This window comes from Leucoraja erinacea, chromosome 12 (assembly GCF_028641065.1).
Source record: "Leucoraja erinacea ecotype New England chromosome 12, Leri_hhj_1, whole genome shotgun sequence".
In the NCBI taxonomy this organism is placed as follows: domain Eukaryota; kingdom Metazoa; phylum Chordata; class Chondrichthyes; order Rajiformes; family Rajidae; genus Leucoraja; species Leucoraja erinaceus.
In genome coordinates, this window is record NC_073388.1 from 46,141,742 (window position 1) to 46,159,299 (window position 17,558).

The 17,558-nt window shown below is 45.7% G+C and overlaps 1 protein-coding gene across 1 annotated transcript; it reads right to left on the bottom strand.

Annotated features, from left to right (window-relative positions):
* Nucleotides 1-331: 331 nt before the first annotated feature.
* On the bottom strand, nt 332-9,499 carry LOC129702311 (heat shock transcription factor, Y-linked-like). The gene is made up of 2 exons (XM_055644040.1): nt 8,717-9,499; nt 332-1,845 (listed from the first exon to the last, which is right to left on the bottom strand). Exons 1-2 carry the CDS (start codon nt 9,281-9,283, stop codon nt 1,051-1,053), a joined length of 1,362 nt encoding a protein of 453 aa, XP_055500015.1. The 5' UTR covers nt 9,284-9,499; the 3' UTR covers nt 332-1,050.
* Nucleotides 9,500-17,558: the final 8,059 nt, after the last annotated feature.

Below are 17,558 nucleotides of genomic sequence, written 5' to 3' on the forward strand. Positions count from 1 at the left end.
CTGTATTTTGAGGTACTGTGGACCAGGATTCAATGCACTGAATTCATCATTAGCCTCTGCACTTCTTGCCTAAGTGGGACGAGTGTTCTTAATGTGAACTATCTCTTCAAAGATCATTCAACACTCTTCCCCAATGTTAGACCTAACCAGACATCTACTGAATGGATGATCCCAATTGGAACGCGTAAGAAATCAAAGATGTCCACAAATGGACAATTTGTAAATAAGTATAAAGTTTGTGATGTACAGGTGCTCTGTAGAAAATGACTAACATGCTGAAAATAGCTCCAATGAATATACTTCGGGCCAAAAGCTTAGAGAGTTATTTTTCCATTGAGCCAGTCCATCCAACACTAGGATCCTAAGAAGTGGCCATGATAATCTGATTTTAATGGAATGGTGAGAACAACTATGGCCATACCGTTCCGTTCCCCTTTCATGTTTCAGATTAATCATTCGACCAGGTAGAACCAAATTCTCTGGGAGTGAAAGGCAAAGTTGAGAAAGGCTTTTTTAAAAAGCAGAAACTGGGAATGGTGAATGAGTTTACTCTATCAATTTAAACGTGGAGAGGCAACTGTCAAATCACTCCAGATTTTCTTTTCTTAGTATTTTATTATTTTCTTTCTTATTCTTACAGCTTGCAGACCCCCTTCCAGAGGGGCAACAGGTTGCAATAGATATACAAATCAGGAATACAGCTTTTTAACAATATTTTAATGTCCATAAAAATAAACCAGTTGCAGGTTATATTTCAGTCTAAGCTCAGCCTAGCACTGTTTCATCTTTAATAATTAAACAGTAATGCTTCTTTACAGTCACCACATATCCATTTCACGATGCACCCATTTTTGCCAGGAAAAATAATGAATGATTTTTTTTAACGGCAGGCACCAAAGTGGACAGAACAAAAAACAGAGGAAGAGAACAGGGGAAAAAAATCACAAGCAAATACACCAATGTTGATAAGAACATTTGTTCAGGAGTTTATTTTAACATGTTCTTTAGATATCATTTGTGGGTAAGGAGTCTTCATGGTTTTATTTACTTTTATCTGTGTGGCCCTGTCATATAATCACTGTTTCTGGGGCCATTTCTTGTGGACGAGGCACTGCCTCCTTGGCAGTTGCAGTTGGGGCAGTGGTGATGGTGCGGTGGAGGCCGGTGGTGATGAACTGAGGACCCCGATGACATGGAAATAGCAGAAGCTGCCGCCATCATGGGCATGGAGAACCAGGGGTTGCAGAATGGCAGCAGGCTGGCCAGGTGGGCCTGTGCGGCTGCTGCAGCCAGGTCTGGGTACATGCCCTGGAACCCTGGCATGCCCATCATAGGTCCAAACCCAGCAGCCATGGGGGGCATGAGATGGTAGACCGAGGTCGCTGAAGTGGTACTGCTGGTCTCCACAGCGTGATTGCCAGACCGGATGAGGCCACCGTGTTGCGACGGGTGAAACTGAGTCATTTGGTTCACCTTTGCGCTCTGCTCTGTAGATGCATGGTCGGCTGGCCTCGCTGCCAAGGCAGGTGGAACCGCATTGCCAGAACCATTTGTGCTCCCGGTATTGGCGACTCGTTGATTGCCGAGGTTATTTTCGAATGCAAACTTTTGCTCATTTTCTCTCGTAGGTGACACGAGGTTGCTCTGCTGTACAGCTAATGTCTGTATTAGTTGCCTGGGCCCTCCGGGTAAGGAGGGGCCCCCACTGACAGGGAAGTCACTACTGGTATCCCCTTCCGTGCAGTTAAGATTAGGAATGGCACTTTTGATCCCAACTCTCCGCTTCATTCTGGGCAGCAGGTGAGGGTAATCTCTTCTGAAATTCAGGTTATGGTAAAACTGAAACTGAAATAAAAATACCATCATTTTATTAATCACTGAATGGACATCATTCTCTTAACTTTTCCAACCCTGAATTGGACCTTTGGGCCTGTACTGTAATGTGGGCAGTAGCGTTGTACAACACTGTGAGTAGGATTCAAGGTGGTAGAACAGCAGACATCTATGTTCTATGCAAGGGACCACATCACCCCGATTCTGGCCTCTCTCCACTGGCTCCCTGTGCGGTTCCGTATACATTTCAAGACCCTCCTCTATGTCTACAAAGCCCTCAATGGGCTTGCCCCCTCCTACATTAAAAGTCTTCTCACCCACCACTCCACCTCCAGGTCCCTCAGATCGGCCGACTTGGGGCTGCTGAATATCCCGCGGTCTAGGCATAAGCTCAGGGGCGACCGCGCATTTGCCATTGCAGCTCCTAGACTGTGGAACAGCATCCCCCTTCCCATCAGAACTGCCCCCTCCATCGACTCCTTTAAGTCAAGACTAAAAACGTATCTATACTCCCAAGCCTTTCCTGACGTCCACTGAGGGAGGGTTATATGTATATATGTATGTAGTTTGTTTGTTTATACTATTCTTATAACAAATGTAAAGCACTTTGGCCAACGAGAGATTTTTAAATGTGCTATATAAATAAATGTGACTTGACTTGATTTGACTATACTGATCACATTATTAATCTTACCCCAGACATGTACGAATCCAGCTCCGACTGCATAGAGTGCTGAACGTGATCACAAGACCGCCTGCCTCCAGCAGACATGTACCGGTGCTGAGGCCAGGCACCGGCTCTCAGATACAGAGCATGACCAAACACAGTCGGGCACCAGGCCACCATCTCCTAGGCCATCACCCATCTCTGCCGATCTCTCCTCCACAGCCTCCGGCCTTATCGTTCCCCAGCCCCGCACTGCTTGCTTCTATCTCCTTCCCAAAATCCACAAGCGAGCCTGCCCTGCTCCACCAAGCTCATCTCCAAATGCAGTCTGAAGAAGGGGCCTATCCATGTCCCCTCCAGAGATTCCGCCTGACCTGCCGAGTTACTCCAGCACTTTGTGTGCTATGCAAGATTCCAGCATCTGCAATTCCATGTGTCCACAGGCCTATTCTATCATTGGCTTGGCCAGAAGCTCAGGGTTTCACCCAGAGGCCACAGTAATTGAAGAAGATTACCAAGTCTCTGGGGACTAGGCTGACAACTCCAGCTTGTCCAGTCCCTCTCCCGGCCCTGGCTATCTAGGCAGATCGTTCCTTTACCTGCGTCCTGCCCCAACACCTATTCAAACTGCCCAGTCATTGACCTCTGGAAGAATTCCAGTGCTCCATTAGCTATTCAACAAGTACACCTTTAGGCTTAAGAGATACAGCGCGGAAATAGGCCCTTCGGCCCACCGAGTCTGCGCCGACCATCGGTCACCCCATACACTAGCACTATCCTACACACTAGGGACAATTTACAATTTACAGAAGCCAATTAACCTACAAACCTGCATGTCTTTGGAGTGTGGGAGGAAGCCGGAGCACGGGGAGAACATGCAAACACCGTACAGACAACACCGGTAGTCAGGATCAAACCTGAGTCTCTAGCGCTGTGATTCTATCGCTGTGCCCCCCTGCACGCACAACAAAACTGCAGAGACTGGAATCTCGAGCAAGCACACAGTGCGATGGAGGAACTCAGAGGCTCAGGTAGCATCTGTGGGCAGGCGACATTTCGGGTCGGGACCCTTCCTCAGACCAAAATGCTGTCTGTCAATTCCTACCACAGATGCTGGCTGACCCGTTGAGTTCCTCCAGCACTCAGCGTTTGGCTTACAGAATACCTCCTTTGCAGGTCAACCAAGATGCAAACAAACTCTTTTTCACCCTGTGAACAACAAGGGTCGTTCCTTCTATCGAGAGCTGCTGCCTGCCCCACTGAGTTACTCCAGCATTTTGTGTCTATCTTCGGTGTAAACCAGCATCTGCAGTTACTCCCTACACAACAATCCATCTCGATCATTTCAGCTATCTTAATAATATTTTGTAAACGCTTGGTGATTTTGCTTCAGGCTGCTTACCGATGGATACTAAGTTACAGAGATAGGTTGAATAAGTTAGGTCTTTATTCTCTGGAGCGCAGAAGGTTAAGGGGGGACCTGATAGAGGTCTTTAAAATGATGAGAGGGATAGACAGAGTTGATGTGGACAAGCTTTTCCCTTTGAGAATAGGGAAAATTCAAACAAGAGGACATGACTTCAGAATTAAGGGACAGAAGTTTAGGGGTAACATGAGGGGGAACTTCTTTACTCAGAGAGTGGTGGCTGTGTGGAATGAGCTTCCAGTGGAAGTGGTGGAGGCAGGTTCATTGGTATCATTTAAAAATAAATTGGATAGGCATATGGATGAGAAGGGAATGGAGGGTTATGGTATGAGTGCAGGCAGGTGGGACTAAGGGGGGAAAAAAATTTGTTCGGCACGGACTTGTAGGGCCGAGATGGCCTGTTTCCGTGCTGTAATTGTTATATGGTTATATGGTTATACTGAAGATCTGGATTTCCTTGTTTGAACACTGGAAGGTATCCCCGGAATGCTATCAATCCCAGTAATTGGAAATGGCCTCAGTACGTGTTTCAATTAGCTCTTAAGATTGATCAACAGTGATTTATACAAACAGCTCACCAGAACATCCCAGTGAAATTCCTACCAGCTGTTCAAATTTCTCGACAAGATAAGTGATGGTCTTGGCATCATGTCCGGCACAGACATTGTGGGCCGAAGGGCCTGTTCTTGTGCTGCACTGTTCTATGTTCCATCTTAAATGAAGTCATGCTACGATCAGTTTCAAGCTTATGCTTTCATCGATTACAAGTCACTTGCCCCTCCCTCACTTGTGCAGTTAGCCAGTGGCTGGGATCAGTGAAGTCTAATATTCAACTTTCACCACACATCCTGAGAGCATTAACTGTCAGCCACACAGTGAGAGAGACTGGTGCCACACACAAGCCAGTAGATAATAACCCCTTGTCACTCGGTATTTACCAAGGTGTTGGGGTTTTAAAACAATCCAACAGCATTCATTATCATGTGTAGGAAGAAACTGCAGATGCTGGTTTAAACCAAATATAGACACAAAACGTTGGAGTAACTCAGCGGGTCAGGCAGCATCTCTGGAGAGAAGGAACGGGTGATGTTTGAGTAACTACAGTATATGACAGCGTTCACTATCAATATCGGTACGATACGAAGGTATCCATTCAGTGAGAGAATAATAATATGGATAGATATGGACAGGATAATATGCAATTTAAAACGTCATTGCTGATAAATGTATTTGTTAACATAGGCTTGAGGACAACGGTTCAGGAACACTCAGTAAAAGCTTCACATTTTAGTCTCTCCTCAGTTTCTTCAACCCTGGGGCTAAAAGACAAGACATGCACCGTATCTGAATGATCAGGTCATGAATGGGAAGCACTGAATGTTTGCTGATCTAAACTGATGCAAAATCTGATCAAACTTGCCCATGCTGCAGAGTCATATGTAGCTCCTTCAACATCGACTGAGAGAGACCTGCCAGCAAATGCAATGTGAGCATTCATTTCCAGAGGACTAGAATATTCCGGGATGGGAATAGAATAGGGCAAAAGGACTTGGGAGTGGTGGTGCGGGATTCCCAAAAGGTTAATTTGCAAGTTGAATCGATAGTAAGCAAGGCAAATGCAATGCTAAACTTTATTTTGGGAGCACCTAGAATATAAAAACAGAGATGCAATGCTAAATGACGCTGGTCATAGAAACATAGAACCATAGAAAATAGGAGCAGGAGGAGGCCATTCAGCCCTTCGAACCAGCACTGCCATTCATTGTGATCGTCCCCTATCAATAATCCGTGCCTGCCTTCTCCCCATATCCCTTGACTCCATTAGCCCCTATTGCTCTATCTAACTCTCTCTTAAATCCATCCAGTGATTTGGCCTCCACTGCCCTCTGTGGCAGGGAATTCCACAAATTCCACAAATGGTCAGACTGCATTTGGAGTGTTGTGAGCAGTTTTGGGCCCCATCTCTAAGGAAGGATATGCTGGCGTTTTGAGAGGGTCCAGAGGTGGTTTACGAGAATATTCTCAGGAACGATTGGATTAACACATGATGAGCGTTTGATGGCACTGGACCTGTACTTGTTAGAATTTAGAAGGATGTGGTGGATGTCATTGAAACCTACTGATTAAATGAAATACTTAGATAATGTGTATGTGGAGAGAATGTTTCCACTAGTGGGAGAGTCTTGGACCAAAGGGCACAGCCTCAGGACCAAAGGACGTACCTTCAGAATGGAGACAAGGAAGAAAGTCTACAGCCAGAGGGTGGTGAATGTGGAATTCACCGCCATGAACAAGGGTGGAGGCCAAGTCATTGGGTATTTTTTGTGGAGATTGATAGGTTCTTGATTAGTAAGAAGGCGGGAGAAGGGGGGTGAAGAGAGGGAAAGATAGGTCAGCCATGATTGAATGGCGAAGATGACTCGATGGGCCGAGTGGCTTAATTCTGCTGCTACATCTTATGGTCTTATCCTTCCATGACTTGCTCACAGAAAGTCAGAACAAAGCAAATTCATCTCATGGTCACTTTCATGTCCTTCCAGGTAACGGGTTTGGGGATCTGAGAATGGTAATGCCTCATTCAGTGGTAGAATGACGGAGCGGTGGACATGGATGCTTTACACAAATAAAGAGGGCTCAACATTTATTTACATTATTGGCATGTTTGCTTTACCTGGATGCAACTTTGATTGATGCTTTCAACTGAATGGACTACTAATGGAATGGATGGTACGTCTTTCCAACAGCCCTACCTCCTCAGCTACAGTCATTGAGTCTCAGAGAGACACAGCACACAAACAGGCCCTTTGGCCCATTTCTGAGTCCATGTCAGCCATCAGCCAAAGAGTCCCATTAATCCTATTTTTATTCTCATCAACTCCATCTCAACCCCAGATCCTATCACCAACTAGAGCCAATTTACAGAGGCCAATTAACCTCCCAACTCTCCCATCTTTGGGATGTGGGAGGAAACTGGATTACTCATAGGAGACCCACAAAATCACAGGGAGAACATGCAAACTCCACATAGACAGCACCTAAGCTCAGGATCGAACCTGGGTCACTCAAGCAGTGACTCTGCCTATGAGCCGATGTGTCACAACATCTTCACATACCTCAGCACCCTAAGTTGGTGACTTACGGCAGAGGAAAAAAAACAATGACCTCCACAAACCCCAAACAAAGAGCCATTCGATCTTGTTGCATGAATGTAGACCTTGAATATTTGCTGGTTGTACCGTCATAGGGAGCATCGGCCAACATTGCCAACTGATGGGGAAATGGGACCAAAGATGTTCTCATCAGAGTTATTGGTCTATTTGGTCCAGAGCAACCATTTGAGCACAGATGAACAGGTTCTTATCCTCCTTTGCTCCTTCAACACTGTGTTGCATTATATATTTATACACCAAACATGTACGCTCTTTGTTTTTTAAATGTTGAATACATTCAATATATAATTCATATATATGGATTTCACTCTGGGACACTGCTTAAGAACAGGGCAGGTCCATCTTTTCAAATCTGTGAACAAGTATATAATGCATTAGATATATAAATATCTACAAAATATCTATTCTATTTGGTGAGATCCACATGCTGCATTAATTGCATTCACGTGAATCCTCAAATCATATTCTCTACATAACACGTGTGTTAATGAAAAGTCAGGCCTCCAATTCATTTTGACATCACAGGATAATATAATCAGCATAGCAACAGGGAATGACCTATTATGGCATCGTCACCTTAGCAACCATATCATTCAGATCAGCCTGGTACAAATGTACAGAGGATGGAGGTGAAAAGTTTGGGCTGTAATGCATTTGTTCTATGAGTGACTCCGACCTGGTCATAATCTACCAGCATTGTGATGGTCAAGGTTATGTTACATAAAATAGCAGGGGAGGGGGATCAGCTCCTGATATTTATTCCAATTATATATAGCGAGGAACTTTATTTTCCATTGGTTTACAAGGGAACTTGGTAGAGGCATTTGTCATGAAAGAAGAACACTTAAGTTTCTCCTGTGTGGAACCAATTCATTCAGTGTACCACAGGAGAGACACATTATGACAGATCATCTTAAACAATGGTGGAAAATTCCATCATTTTCTCATAGACTGACACATTCCAAACACACACTATTACTTTGCCATCAGCATAAATAACTTATGTAGTGTTGCACAAGAATCCAAAATGACACAGGTGTGTTTTATAAATGTTTTGCCAGGTGCATTGGTTGAGGTTTTATGTTTGGTTGGAAATACTGTAAATATTATTACATACCAGACCATGTATTATGCACTTTGACACATTTTGAGAAACTCCTATTCCAGACTGCATCAACCGTTTGCCTCACTAATTGACTGTGTGCTTCTGTGGTGCAAATAAACTTTCGTGTTTTGAGAACGGATTTGAGCGGGTTGGAGGGGGTTTGGCATGAAATATTAGCGCCAGGGACCTGGTTTGATCCTGACCTCGGGTGCTGTCTGGTTGGAGTTTGCACGTTCTCCCTGTGACCTTGTGGGTATCCCCCTGGGTGCTCCGGATTCCTTCCACATCCCAAAGACGTGCGGGGGTTGTAGCTTAATTTGCCCTCTGTAAATTGCCCCTTGCGTGTAGGGAATGAATGCAAAAGTGGGATAACGTAGAACTAGTGTGAACGGGTCGGTGATCAATGGTCTGTGCGGAGTCGGTGAGTCGGTGAGCTTGTTTCCATCCTGTATGCTTCAATTACAAACAAAAAAGACAATTCCTTGTTACTCTATATTTGCTTTTTGTTTTTCTACCTTGGTCATTGAAACTGCTCCTTTTTCTTCAGCAATGAATTCAGAAAGAGAGGCAGATCGTTGAAAGTCCTGGCGGATTTTGCTAAAACCATACAGGTTCAGCTGCCGAATGAAACTTTTCATGCAGTCAGTTTCAAAAATCCTAGAGGGGCCGCGCCGTTCCAGCACCTCTTTCTTAAAGGACTCCTCATCTATAACTACACAGTTTCCACCATCGTCCCACCGGATTGATGCAAACTGGTCGCTCTCAACGATTTTCCAGAGTTTTTTCGGGAAGGTGAGTGACATAAGGTCAGTGTCACCTACCTCTTCATAGTAGACAAGCCTGGGTCTTTTTAAAACCGACTCCTCGGTCAGTGCTTGCAAGGCATTTTCTTCCAATATTGTCCTCAGTTCCGAGTCGCCCGATGCCGTCTGGTCGCAAACTGGAGACCTGTTATGAGATTTCTCAGTGGTCTGGGCTAATCCCTTCTGATCGGCCGGGTTCAGCTCGGCCGCTGCAGAGTGCGGGTCCCCCTCGTTGTCGCTGTCCCTTTCTACTTTGATGGCCTTCTGGAGAGTGGACATGGTGGTGGGCAGGTCTGGAAGGATCCTCAGTGGTGCCCAAGCAGAGTCAAAAAGGCTAACGGACCAGGTTTGATTTGTGTTTGATCTACACAGAAGCTGGCGCTGGGACAGAATAAGTTGAGTGATGTGAGGTTGAGATAACGTGAGGAGTTCCAGATCGTCATAAAACAAACCGCCAACGCGCTCAGAGCCGTCACAATGGAGTTTGCCACAATCCACGGGTCGTCACAATAAGTACCTTCATCCTGTGCCCTGGAGAAATGAGCACAGCGCCTCAAAACCCTTGCCTTTGCAACTCCCGCCTGCTGCTAGGACGGGCGAGATGGACAAGATCAGGGGCATTGGTCATCTGGGGTGGAGTGTGGAAATGTTGAATGTTGAGAGCTGGAACCAGGGTCAGATAGTTTGGCAGTCGCTTGGTCCACTCTTTCAGGAGCTCGGGTCTTGGGCCAAGAGAAACAGCCAAAGATGCATACAGTTGGTGCGGTGAAATGGTTGGAAGGTCTCAATTGCCTTGACTGTTGGCTCGGTGGTTGGTGGGACCCTCAATGCATTTTTTTTCTCTTTCTTTCCACAAAGCCGCCCACTGGAGATGTACACAGATGGTTGGGAGTTAATGCAACAGTGCAATAATTTCACAAAATGCAAATACCTGGTCAAATGGCTTGAACAGACATTGCGTTGTGCCCAGGGCCAATACCATTGCTTCTTCCAGATGGATTCATGGGTTGCTTCTCTTTGGAACTGCGAAATAATTGGCCCAGAGCTCATAGGGTCACATGGGCCATCTTCTGCAGTGACATCACAAAGACATCCTGGTCTTCAATGTGTCCAGTTTGAGCCCTCTCAAGGGGTCAGATTAAATGGCTCAGCTGCCCAACATGTCTACAATCTGAAAGAACATCTTTGGCTGAGGGAGAAGATTCATATAAGGACATCTTCCATTGCTGAATTAACTCAAAGCTGTGCTACGTTTTACACATAAGACATAGGAGTAGAATTAGGCCATTCGGCCCATCGAGTCTGCTCTGCCATTTAATCATGGTTGATCTATTTTTCCTTCTCAACCTCTGACATTTTCCTGCCTTCTCCCCATAACCTCTTACTGATCAAGAACCTACTAATCTCCATTTCAAAGATACCCAATGACTTAGCCTCCACCGCTGTCTGTGGCAATGAATTCCACAGATTCACCACCCTCTGGCTAAAGAAATTCCTCCTCATCTCCATTTTAAAGGTACGTCCTTTTATTCTAACGCTGTGCCCTCTATTCCTATCTCTCCCACTAGTGAAAACATCCTGTCCATATCCACTCCAGGTGTTTCTCTATTCAGTCGGCTTAAATAAGTTTCCTCCTCAACCTTTTTGTATGTTAGGTTAATATTAAAGATCTTGTGGAATTGTTGGAAGATTTTCTCTGGAATTCTGCAACTGTTCTTTCCTCAACCCTCATGACCAACACCCTACATTGTCTGCTACTGAACTTATTGTGTGCTTCTAATGTTATTCACTGTATTAACTGTCAAGCTGCATTAAAATGATAAAACAATAAATGTAAGGATTAACTGGACCACTAAGTTCTCAGTTCAGTTCGTGCAGAGCTATTTTATTTTAGTGATACAGCGTAGAAACAGGTCCTTCGGCCCACCAAGTCCACGCCGGCAATCGGTCATCTGTTCACACTAGTTCTATGTTATCCCACTTTCCTGTCCACTCCTGACATACTAGAAACACATTAGAGACCAGTTAATCTACAAACCTGCACATCTTTGGCATGTGAGGGGAAACCAGAGCACCTGGAGGAAACCTACGTAGTCACAGGGAGAACGTGCCAACTCCATCTGAGATCAGGATCGAACCCTAGTCTCTGGCGCTGAGGCAGCAGCTCTACCAACTGCGCCACTTTGCTGCCCCTAGAAGAGAAGAATATAATGTCCCAAAAACAGACGTGGCAGTAAATAAAGTGGGAAGAATGAATGAATGCATGAATGAATGAACGAATGAATGCATGAATGAATGAAAAATGAAAAAGTTTATTGGCCAATTATGTACACATACAAGGAATTTGCCTTGACGCTCTGCTCGCAAATAACAACACGAAATACAGTCAGAAGTTTGGTTTTCAGAGGGAGCAGACTAAACAGGGATAAAAAAGGCAATGACAGGCTTGGATTGCATGTTTGTACAATTCATAAAGAAATTAAATGAGATATGAGGAAGAAATAGCCTCCGCTGTGGCATTCTGATGCAATGGTGACATCGAACTGATATCAAACATAACAACATGCTGGAGAGAACGAGAGTAACGAAAGACTCCATCGTACTCTATATGCTGTACACAGTGAACCCTCGTTATACAAAACAATACGGTAGAACTTTATTTAGCCCAGAAGGGAAATTGATCTGCCAACAGTCACAAAACACAAAATACATAAAATATGAAATTACAGTGACGAGTGGAAAGGAATGGGAATGTGCAAAGATTGGGGGGGGGGGGGGGGGGGGGGGGGGGGGGGGGGGGGGGGGGGGGGGGGGGGGGGGGGGGGGGGGGGGGGGGGGGGGGGGGGGGGGGGGGGGGGGGGGTGGGGGGGGGGGGGGGGGGGGGGGGGGGGGGGGGGGGGGGGGGGGGGGGGGGGGGGGGGGGGGGGGGGTGGGGGGGGGGGTCCGGGGGGATCAGTCTACCCCCACGACAGAATGGGAAGAGTTTGTACAGTTTCTTAGCCACAGGGAAGAAGGATCTCATGTGGCGTTCTGTCCTGCATCTTGGTGGAACCAGACTGTTGCTGAAGGTACTCCTCAGGTTGACTAGTGTGTCATGGAGGGGGTGAGCTGTATTGTCCGGGATGCTCCGCAGCTTGAGGAGCATCCTCCCCTCCTTGGTCACCTCCCATGAATCTAACTCCGCCCTCAGGACAGAGCCAGCCTTCTTGACGAGTTTGTTGATCCTATTGGCTTCCGCAGCCTTCGCCCTGCTGCCCCAGCACACAACAGCGAAGAAGGTGACACTGGCTACCACCGATTTGTAGAGCATCTGCAGCATCCCACTGCAAACGTTGAAGGAGCGGAGCCTTCATAAAAAGTACAGCTGGCTGTCCCTTCTTGTACAGGGCCTTAGCGTTCCTGGACCAGTCCAGTTTACTGTCCAGGTAAACCTCTAACTCCTTAGTCTTGTCGGCGTTGATCTGCGGGTGATTCAGCCCACACCACTCAGCAGAGTCGTCGACTACACCTCTGTATTCGTATAACGGACCACAGCGGGGGGAATGGTTTCCGTTATTCCCAATTATTCCGTTATTCCGTTAGCCGAGTGTACATACGGCATTTCACGTGCAAAGGCCCAACAATAACATTTAGGCTGAGCAAGAACTGCACTGACAGAGGAGCCTTTTCTTCAGCCGAGACATTAAAGACAAAGCCTTAGCTGCTCTAAGCTACAAAGCACCAGTGTCTCATTAATATTACAGCACTACAGGTAGTGGTGGCGGCATCGGCAGGCGTAACCGGGGAAGCGGCTGGGGTGGTGTCGGCAGCCATGCCTGTCGGCGAAGTTTGGCGGGTCCGTCCGCTATAACCAAAATCCATTATAAAGAGGTCCATAAAAACCTCTGGGTTTACTGTAGTTCTATCCAAGGAAGAGAGATAGTGAAGCAAACTTGATGAGAAATTACAGTGATACGCAAGGCTGTAGAACATGGGGTGACATGGGGTATCCAGTATCATCAATACTTATAGGAATAAGTTAAAATTCTGGGCAAACCAAGGGAGGAATTTCCAAAAAACATTGAGAAGAATTTTATTGCTCAGTAGCAGTTATTATTGCGATGTTTAAGAAACATTTAGACAGGTACATGGATAGGACATTTTTAGAGGGATATGGGTAGGATACAAGATACAGGATCCACTTAATTGTCATATTTGGAGCAATGTTGACGGTCCAAAGGAACTGCCGTTTTCTGCACGCTATGTAAGGCCAACGATGAACTCTATGGACAGTGTTTACAATCAGGCCCTATGAGGCCAAAAGGTGGTTCCATTCTCCACTCACTATTGCACAAATGGAGGTGGACGTGGGGGGGGAATGTTGGCCAAAAAGTGACGTCATATTTAGGTTTGGGGAGGTATGAGCATGGGAGGTGTTACACTGCGGGTCGTTTTTATGTTTGGGGAGGGCAATTGGAAGGCACAGTAAAGTGTGCTGCTCTCTTATAGTTCTCCCTGTGGGGCTACCTGTGTGAAAGTGGCTTATCTGTGAGCAGCGAGGGTTGCACCAAGACGGCAACCCAGTTTCGTTTCCACTCAAAGACGTACGGTTAATTTGCCACTGAAAGTAGCCCCTGGTGTACAGCTGAGAGGTAAAACTTGGGTGGGCGTTAATGGAATGCAGGGGAGATTATTGAGTGGTTGTAAAGTTACATAGGAGGCAGCAGCTATTCATTTAAAACAAGAATCAGTCTTCAGATAGTCCCCCAGGTCGTGGCTGTAGTAACTCATCAGCGGATCAGGGCATTTCTCATGCTCTCCTGGAGTGGATATTCGTCGTCCGGAATAGGTTGGACTGAAAGCGTTTCGGTTCCCGAACCAATTCAAAGTGCGATAAATGAGATAAATAACTCAAAGTAGAGTAGACCCACTGAGTAGCCCCTGGTGTACCGTTGGGTAAAACTTGGAGGTCAGGAATGCAAATCAGGGCTGTAAAGTTATTACGGTAGGAGGATGCAGCTATTCATGAAAGGTGGAGCCCACAAACAATAGACCCAAAGTGTTGGCAGTACCTCAAGCGGGGGCATGGGATTGTGGGGAATAGGGACGTGGGTCCGATTGGAGATCAGTGGAGAAGGGTGAGGGAACAAGAGGAACAAATCAGGGTGTGGAGGGAGAGAATGCAGGGGGTTACGGACTCACAATGGCCCATTGCTGGCTGTGGAATGGTGTCTACATCGATTTGAAGTGTAAGTAGGCAATGGGGGGAACTAAATTGGCCATTATTATGAGCTAATGGCCAGAAATTGGTGTTACAGTTTAAGTTAGGCATTGGGTAGACTGATTTAGAGATAGATCCAGAAAGCAGATCAGATTTATCTAATCACATGGTACATCAGCCATGACCATCACCATATCTATCGATCTATCAATGTTTAGTTTAGTTTAGTTTAGCGATACCAGTGATTAAACATAGAAAATATGTGCAGGAGTAGGCCATTTGGCCCTTCGAGCCAGCATTGCCATTCAATATGATCATGACTGATTATCCAAAATCAGTACCCCGTTCCTGCTTTTTCCTGCTTGATTCCATAAGCCCTAAGAGCTAAATCTAACTCTCTCTTGAAAACATCCAGAGAATTGGCCTCCACTGCCTTCTGTGGCAGAGAATTCCACAGATTCACAACTCTCTGGGTGAAGAAGTTTTTCCTCATCTCAGTCCCAAATGGCCTACCCCTTATTCTCAAACTGTGAACTCTGGTTCTGGACTCCCCCAACATCGGGAACATTTTTCCTGCATCTACCCAGTCCAATTCCTTAAGAATGTTATATGCTTCTATAAGATTCCCTCTCATCCTTTTAAATTCAAGTGAATACAAGCCTAATCGACTCATTCTTTCACCACATACACTAACAATTCCCTACACACTCGAGACAATCTACAGAGAGTGTGCGTTTCTCTTGATTAATAAAGACTTTTATATCACCCAGCTTCAGCCTCCAAGCGACTCATTCCAAAAGGCACAATGGAGGGAATGAGGATTAGAAACATAGAAATTAGGTGCAGGAGTAGGCCATTCGGCCCTTCGAGCCTGCACCGCCATTCAATATGATCATGACTGATCATCCAACTCAGTATCCTGTACCTGCCTTCTCTCCATACCCCCTTGATCCCTTTAGCCACAAGGGCCACATCTAACTCCTTCTTAAATATAGCCAATGAACTGGCCTCAACTACCTTCTGTGGCAGAGAATTCCACAGATTCACCACTCTCTGTGTAAAAAAAAAAATGATTTTCTCATCTTGGTCCAAAAAGACTTCCCCTTATCCTTAAACTGTGATTCCTTGTTCTGGACTTCCCCAACATCGGGAATAATCTTCCTGCATCTGGCCTATCCAACCCCTTAAGAATTTTGGAAGTTTCTATAAGATCCCCCCTCAACCTTCTAAATTCTAGCGAGTACAAGCCGAGTCTATCCGGTCTTTCTTCATATGAAAGTCCTGACATTCCAGGAATCAGTCTGGTGAACCTTCTCTGTATGGGCAAGAATGTCTTTCCTCCCGAGATATTTCGGAGACTTCCAAAACTGTACGCTTAATACTCCAGTGTGGTCTCACCAAGATCCTGTAGGCACTGCAGTAGAACCCCGTACCTTGAAGAAGTCTCCTCTCACTTAAGAATTCTTCTCTCCGGAGTCTTGTCCCCCCTCACCCACTAGCCCTGCCGACCCGATCAGTCTGAATAAGGTCCGTTTTGGCCCGAAACGTTTGCCTATTTCCTTCGCTCCATAGATGCTTGTCATCTGCAACCCGCTGAGTTTGTTCTCCAGCTTTTTTGTGTAACCTGCAGTAGAACCTCCCTCCTCCTATACTCAAATTCCTCTGTGTGGCCAGCAGAGTCTCAATGGGCTGAACTGGCCTCCTTCTCTGCTGTGAGAAAATATGGAACAGTGATCATTCTCTCTTACAAAATAAAAATGAAACGTGCTGGAAATATTCAGCAGGTCAGGCAACACCTTTGGAAAAACAATCTGAGCTAACATTCCAGCTCATGAGGGTTAAAATATTAGCGCTGTTTCTCGCTCCACATTTGCAGGACATACATAAAATATTTCCAGCGTTTTCTCTTTTTGCAAATAAGGAACTGCAGATGGTGGTTTACAAAAAAAGTCCCAAAGAGCTGGAGTAACTCAGCGGGTCACGCAGCATCTGGATAGAAGGAATGAGTGACGTTTTTAGTCGAGACCCTTCTTCAGACTCATCAGTGAATTCTCCAATCTGTATGAAGAAGGGTCCCGATGTGAAAACGTCAATTAGTGGGCTGGTAGGAGAGGGTATTGTCTCCAGCATCTTCAAGATCGGCTGCAGGAGGTGCCCCCGGGACACAGAGGCTGTCGGGTGAGGAGGATGGTTCGTGGGCTGAGCTGGTCGAGGGAGTCGGAGAGAGTACAATACATCATTCCAGTGACCTCCTGGGTTAACCGTAATATTGTGCCACGATGGAGAAGGTTTCTACTGCTCCATCGCTGAGTCCTGCATTCTCTTTGAAAGACAATATCTCAATACAGTTGGCGGCCACACAACACAGTAATTTTATCTTTTGAGAGAACACTACAACAAATCCCGTTGTCCCGCTTTCTTCCTACGACTGTGCCTATTTCTTCTTCAAATACTTACCAGCAAAAAGTGCATCTGTCTTTAAAGATTAAATTGCTTCTCACATCGTTTGCTTGTGACAAAACATTCCATTCTCTTTTTTAAACCTCAGTTGTCCTTCGCATTTTCTGTGTACGCCTGCGGAAACAATCCTTCATTTTTTGAATAGTTTAAAACCCGGTTGGCGCGATGTCATAGATACAAGCGTTGTTAAGAGGTTTTTATAATTAGCATGATACACGTGAAGCCTATGGAGTACATGCAGGGTAAACATAGTATATGTTCCAGTACATGTCCTTCGCATTTTCTGTGTACCTGCGGAAACAATCCTTCATGATTTTGAATAGTTATACCGGTTGGCGGATGTCATAGATACAAGCGTTGTTTAAGAGGCTTTAATATATACACGTGAATATGCAGGGAATGGAAGCATATGGAGTACATGCAGGGAAAAGGATTAGTTTAAGTAAGGATTATGTTCAGTACAGGCCTCGTGGGCTGAAGGGCCTGTTGTACTTCACTGTTCTCTGTTCTATCTTACCATCTTTCTGCTATTTGCCTTAAGTTTCAGTTTTTAGTTTAGACAGTATGCAAACACGCCCTGCAGCTCAGAGTACATGCTGACCATCGATCACCTGTTCACCAAACGTTTTGCCTCACCTTCCCCTTCCCACACTGACCTTTCTGTCCTGGGCCTCCTCCACTGTCAGAGTGGGGCCACACACAAATTGGAGAAAGAGCACCTCATATGTTGCTTAGGCAGCTTACAACCCAGTGGTATGAATATTTATTTATCTAATTTAAAGTAACCCTTGCATTCCCTCTCTCACCATCCCTCCCGCAGTCTAGTTGCCCTGCTAGTTTCATTGTATTTCTTCATTATCACCTGCACAGCCAACAATGGAGTAGTGTGGGTTC

What these genes read in the sequence shown, in the direction of transcription:
- LOC129702311 (XM_055644040.1), bottom strand. Translation starts at nt 9,283, where the DNA reads ATGTCCACTCTCCAGAAGGCCATCAAAGTAGAAAGGGACAGCGACAAC. An exon ending in GAGCAGTTTCAATGACCAAG is followed by an intron (nt 1,846 to 8,716) that starts GTAGAAAAACAA and finishes TTTTTATTTCAG; the next exon opens with TTTCAGTTTTACCATAACCT.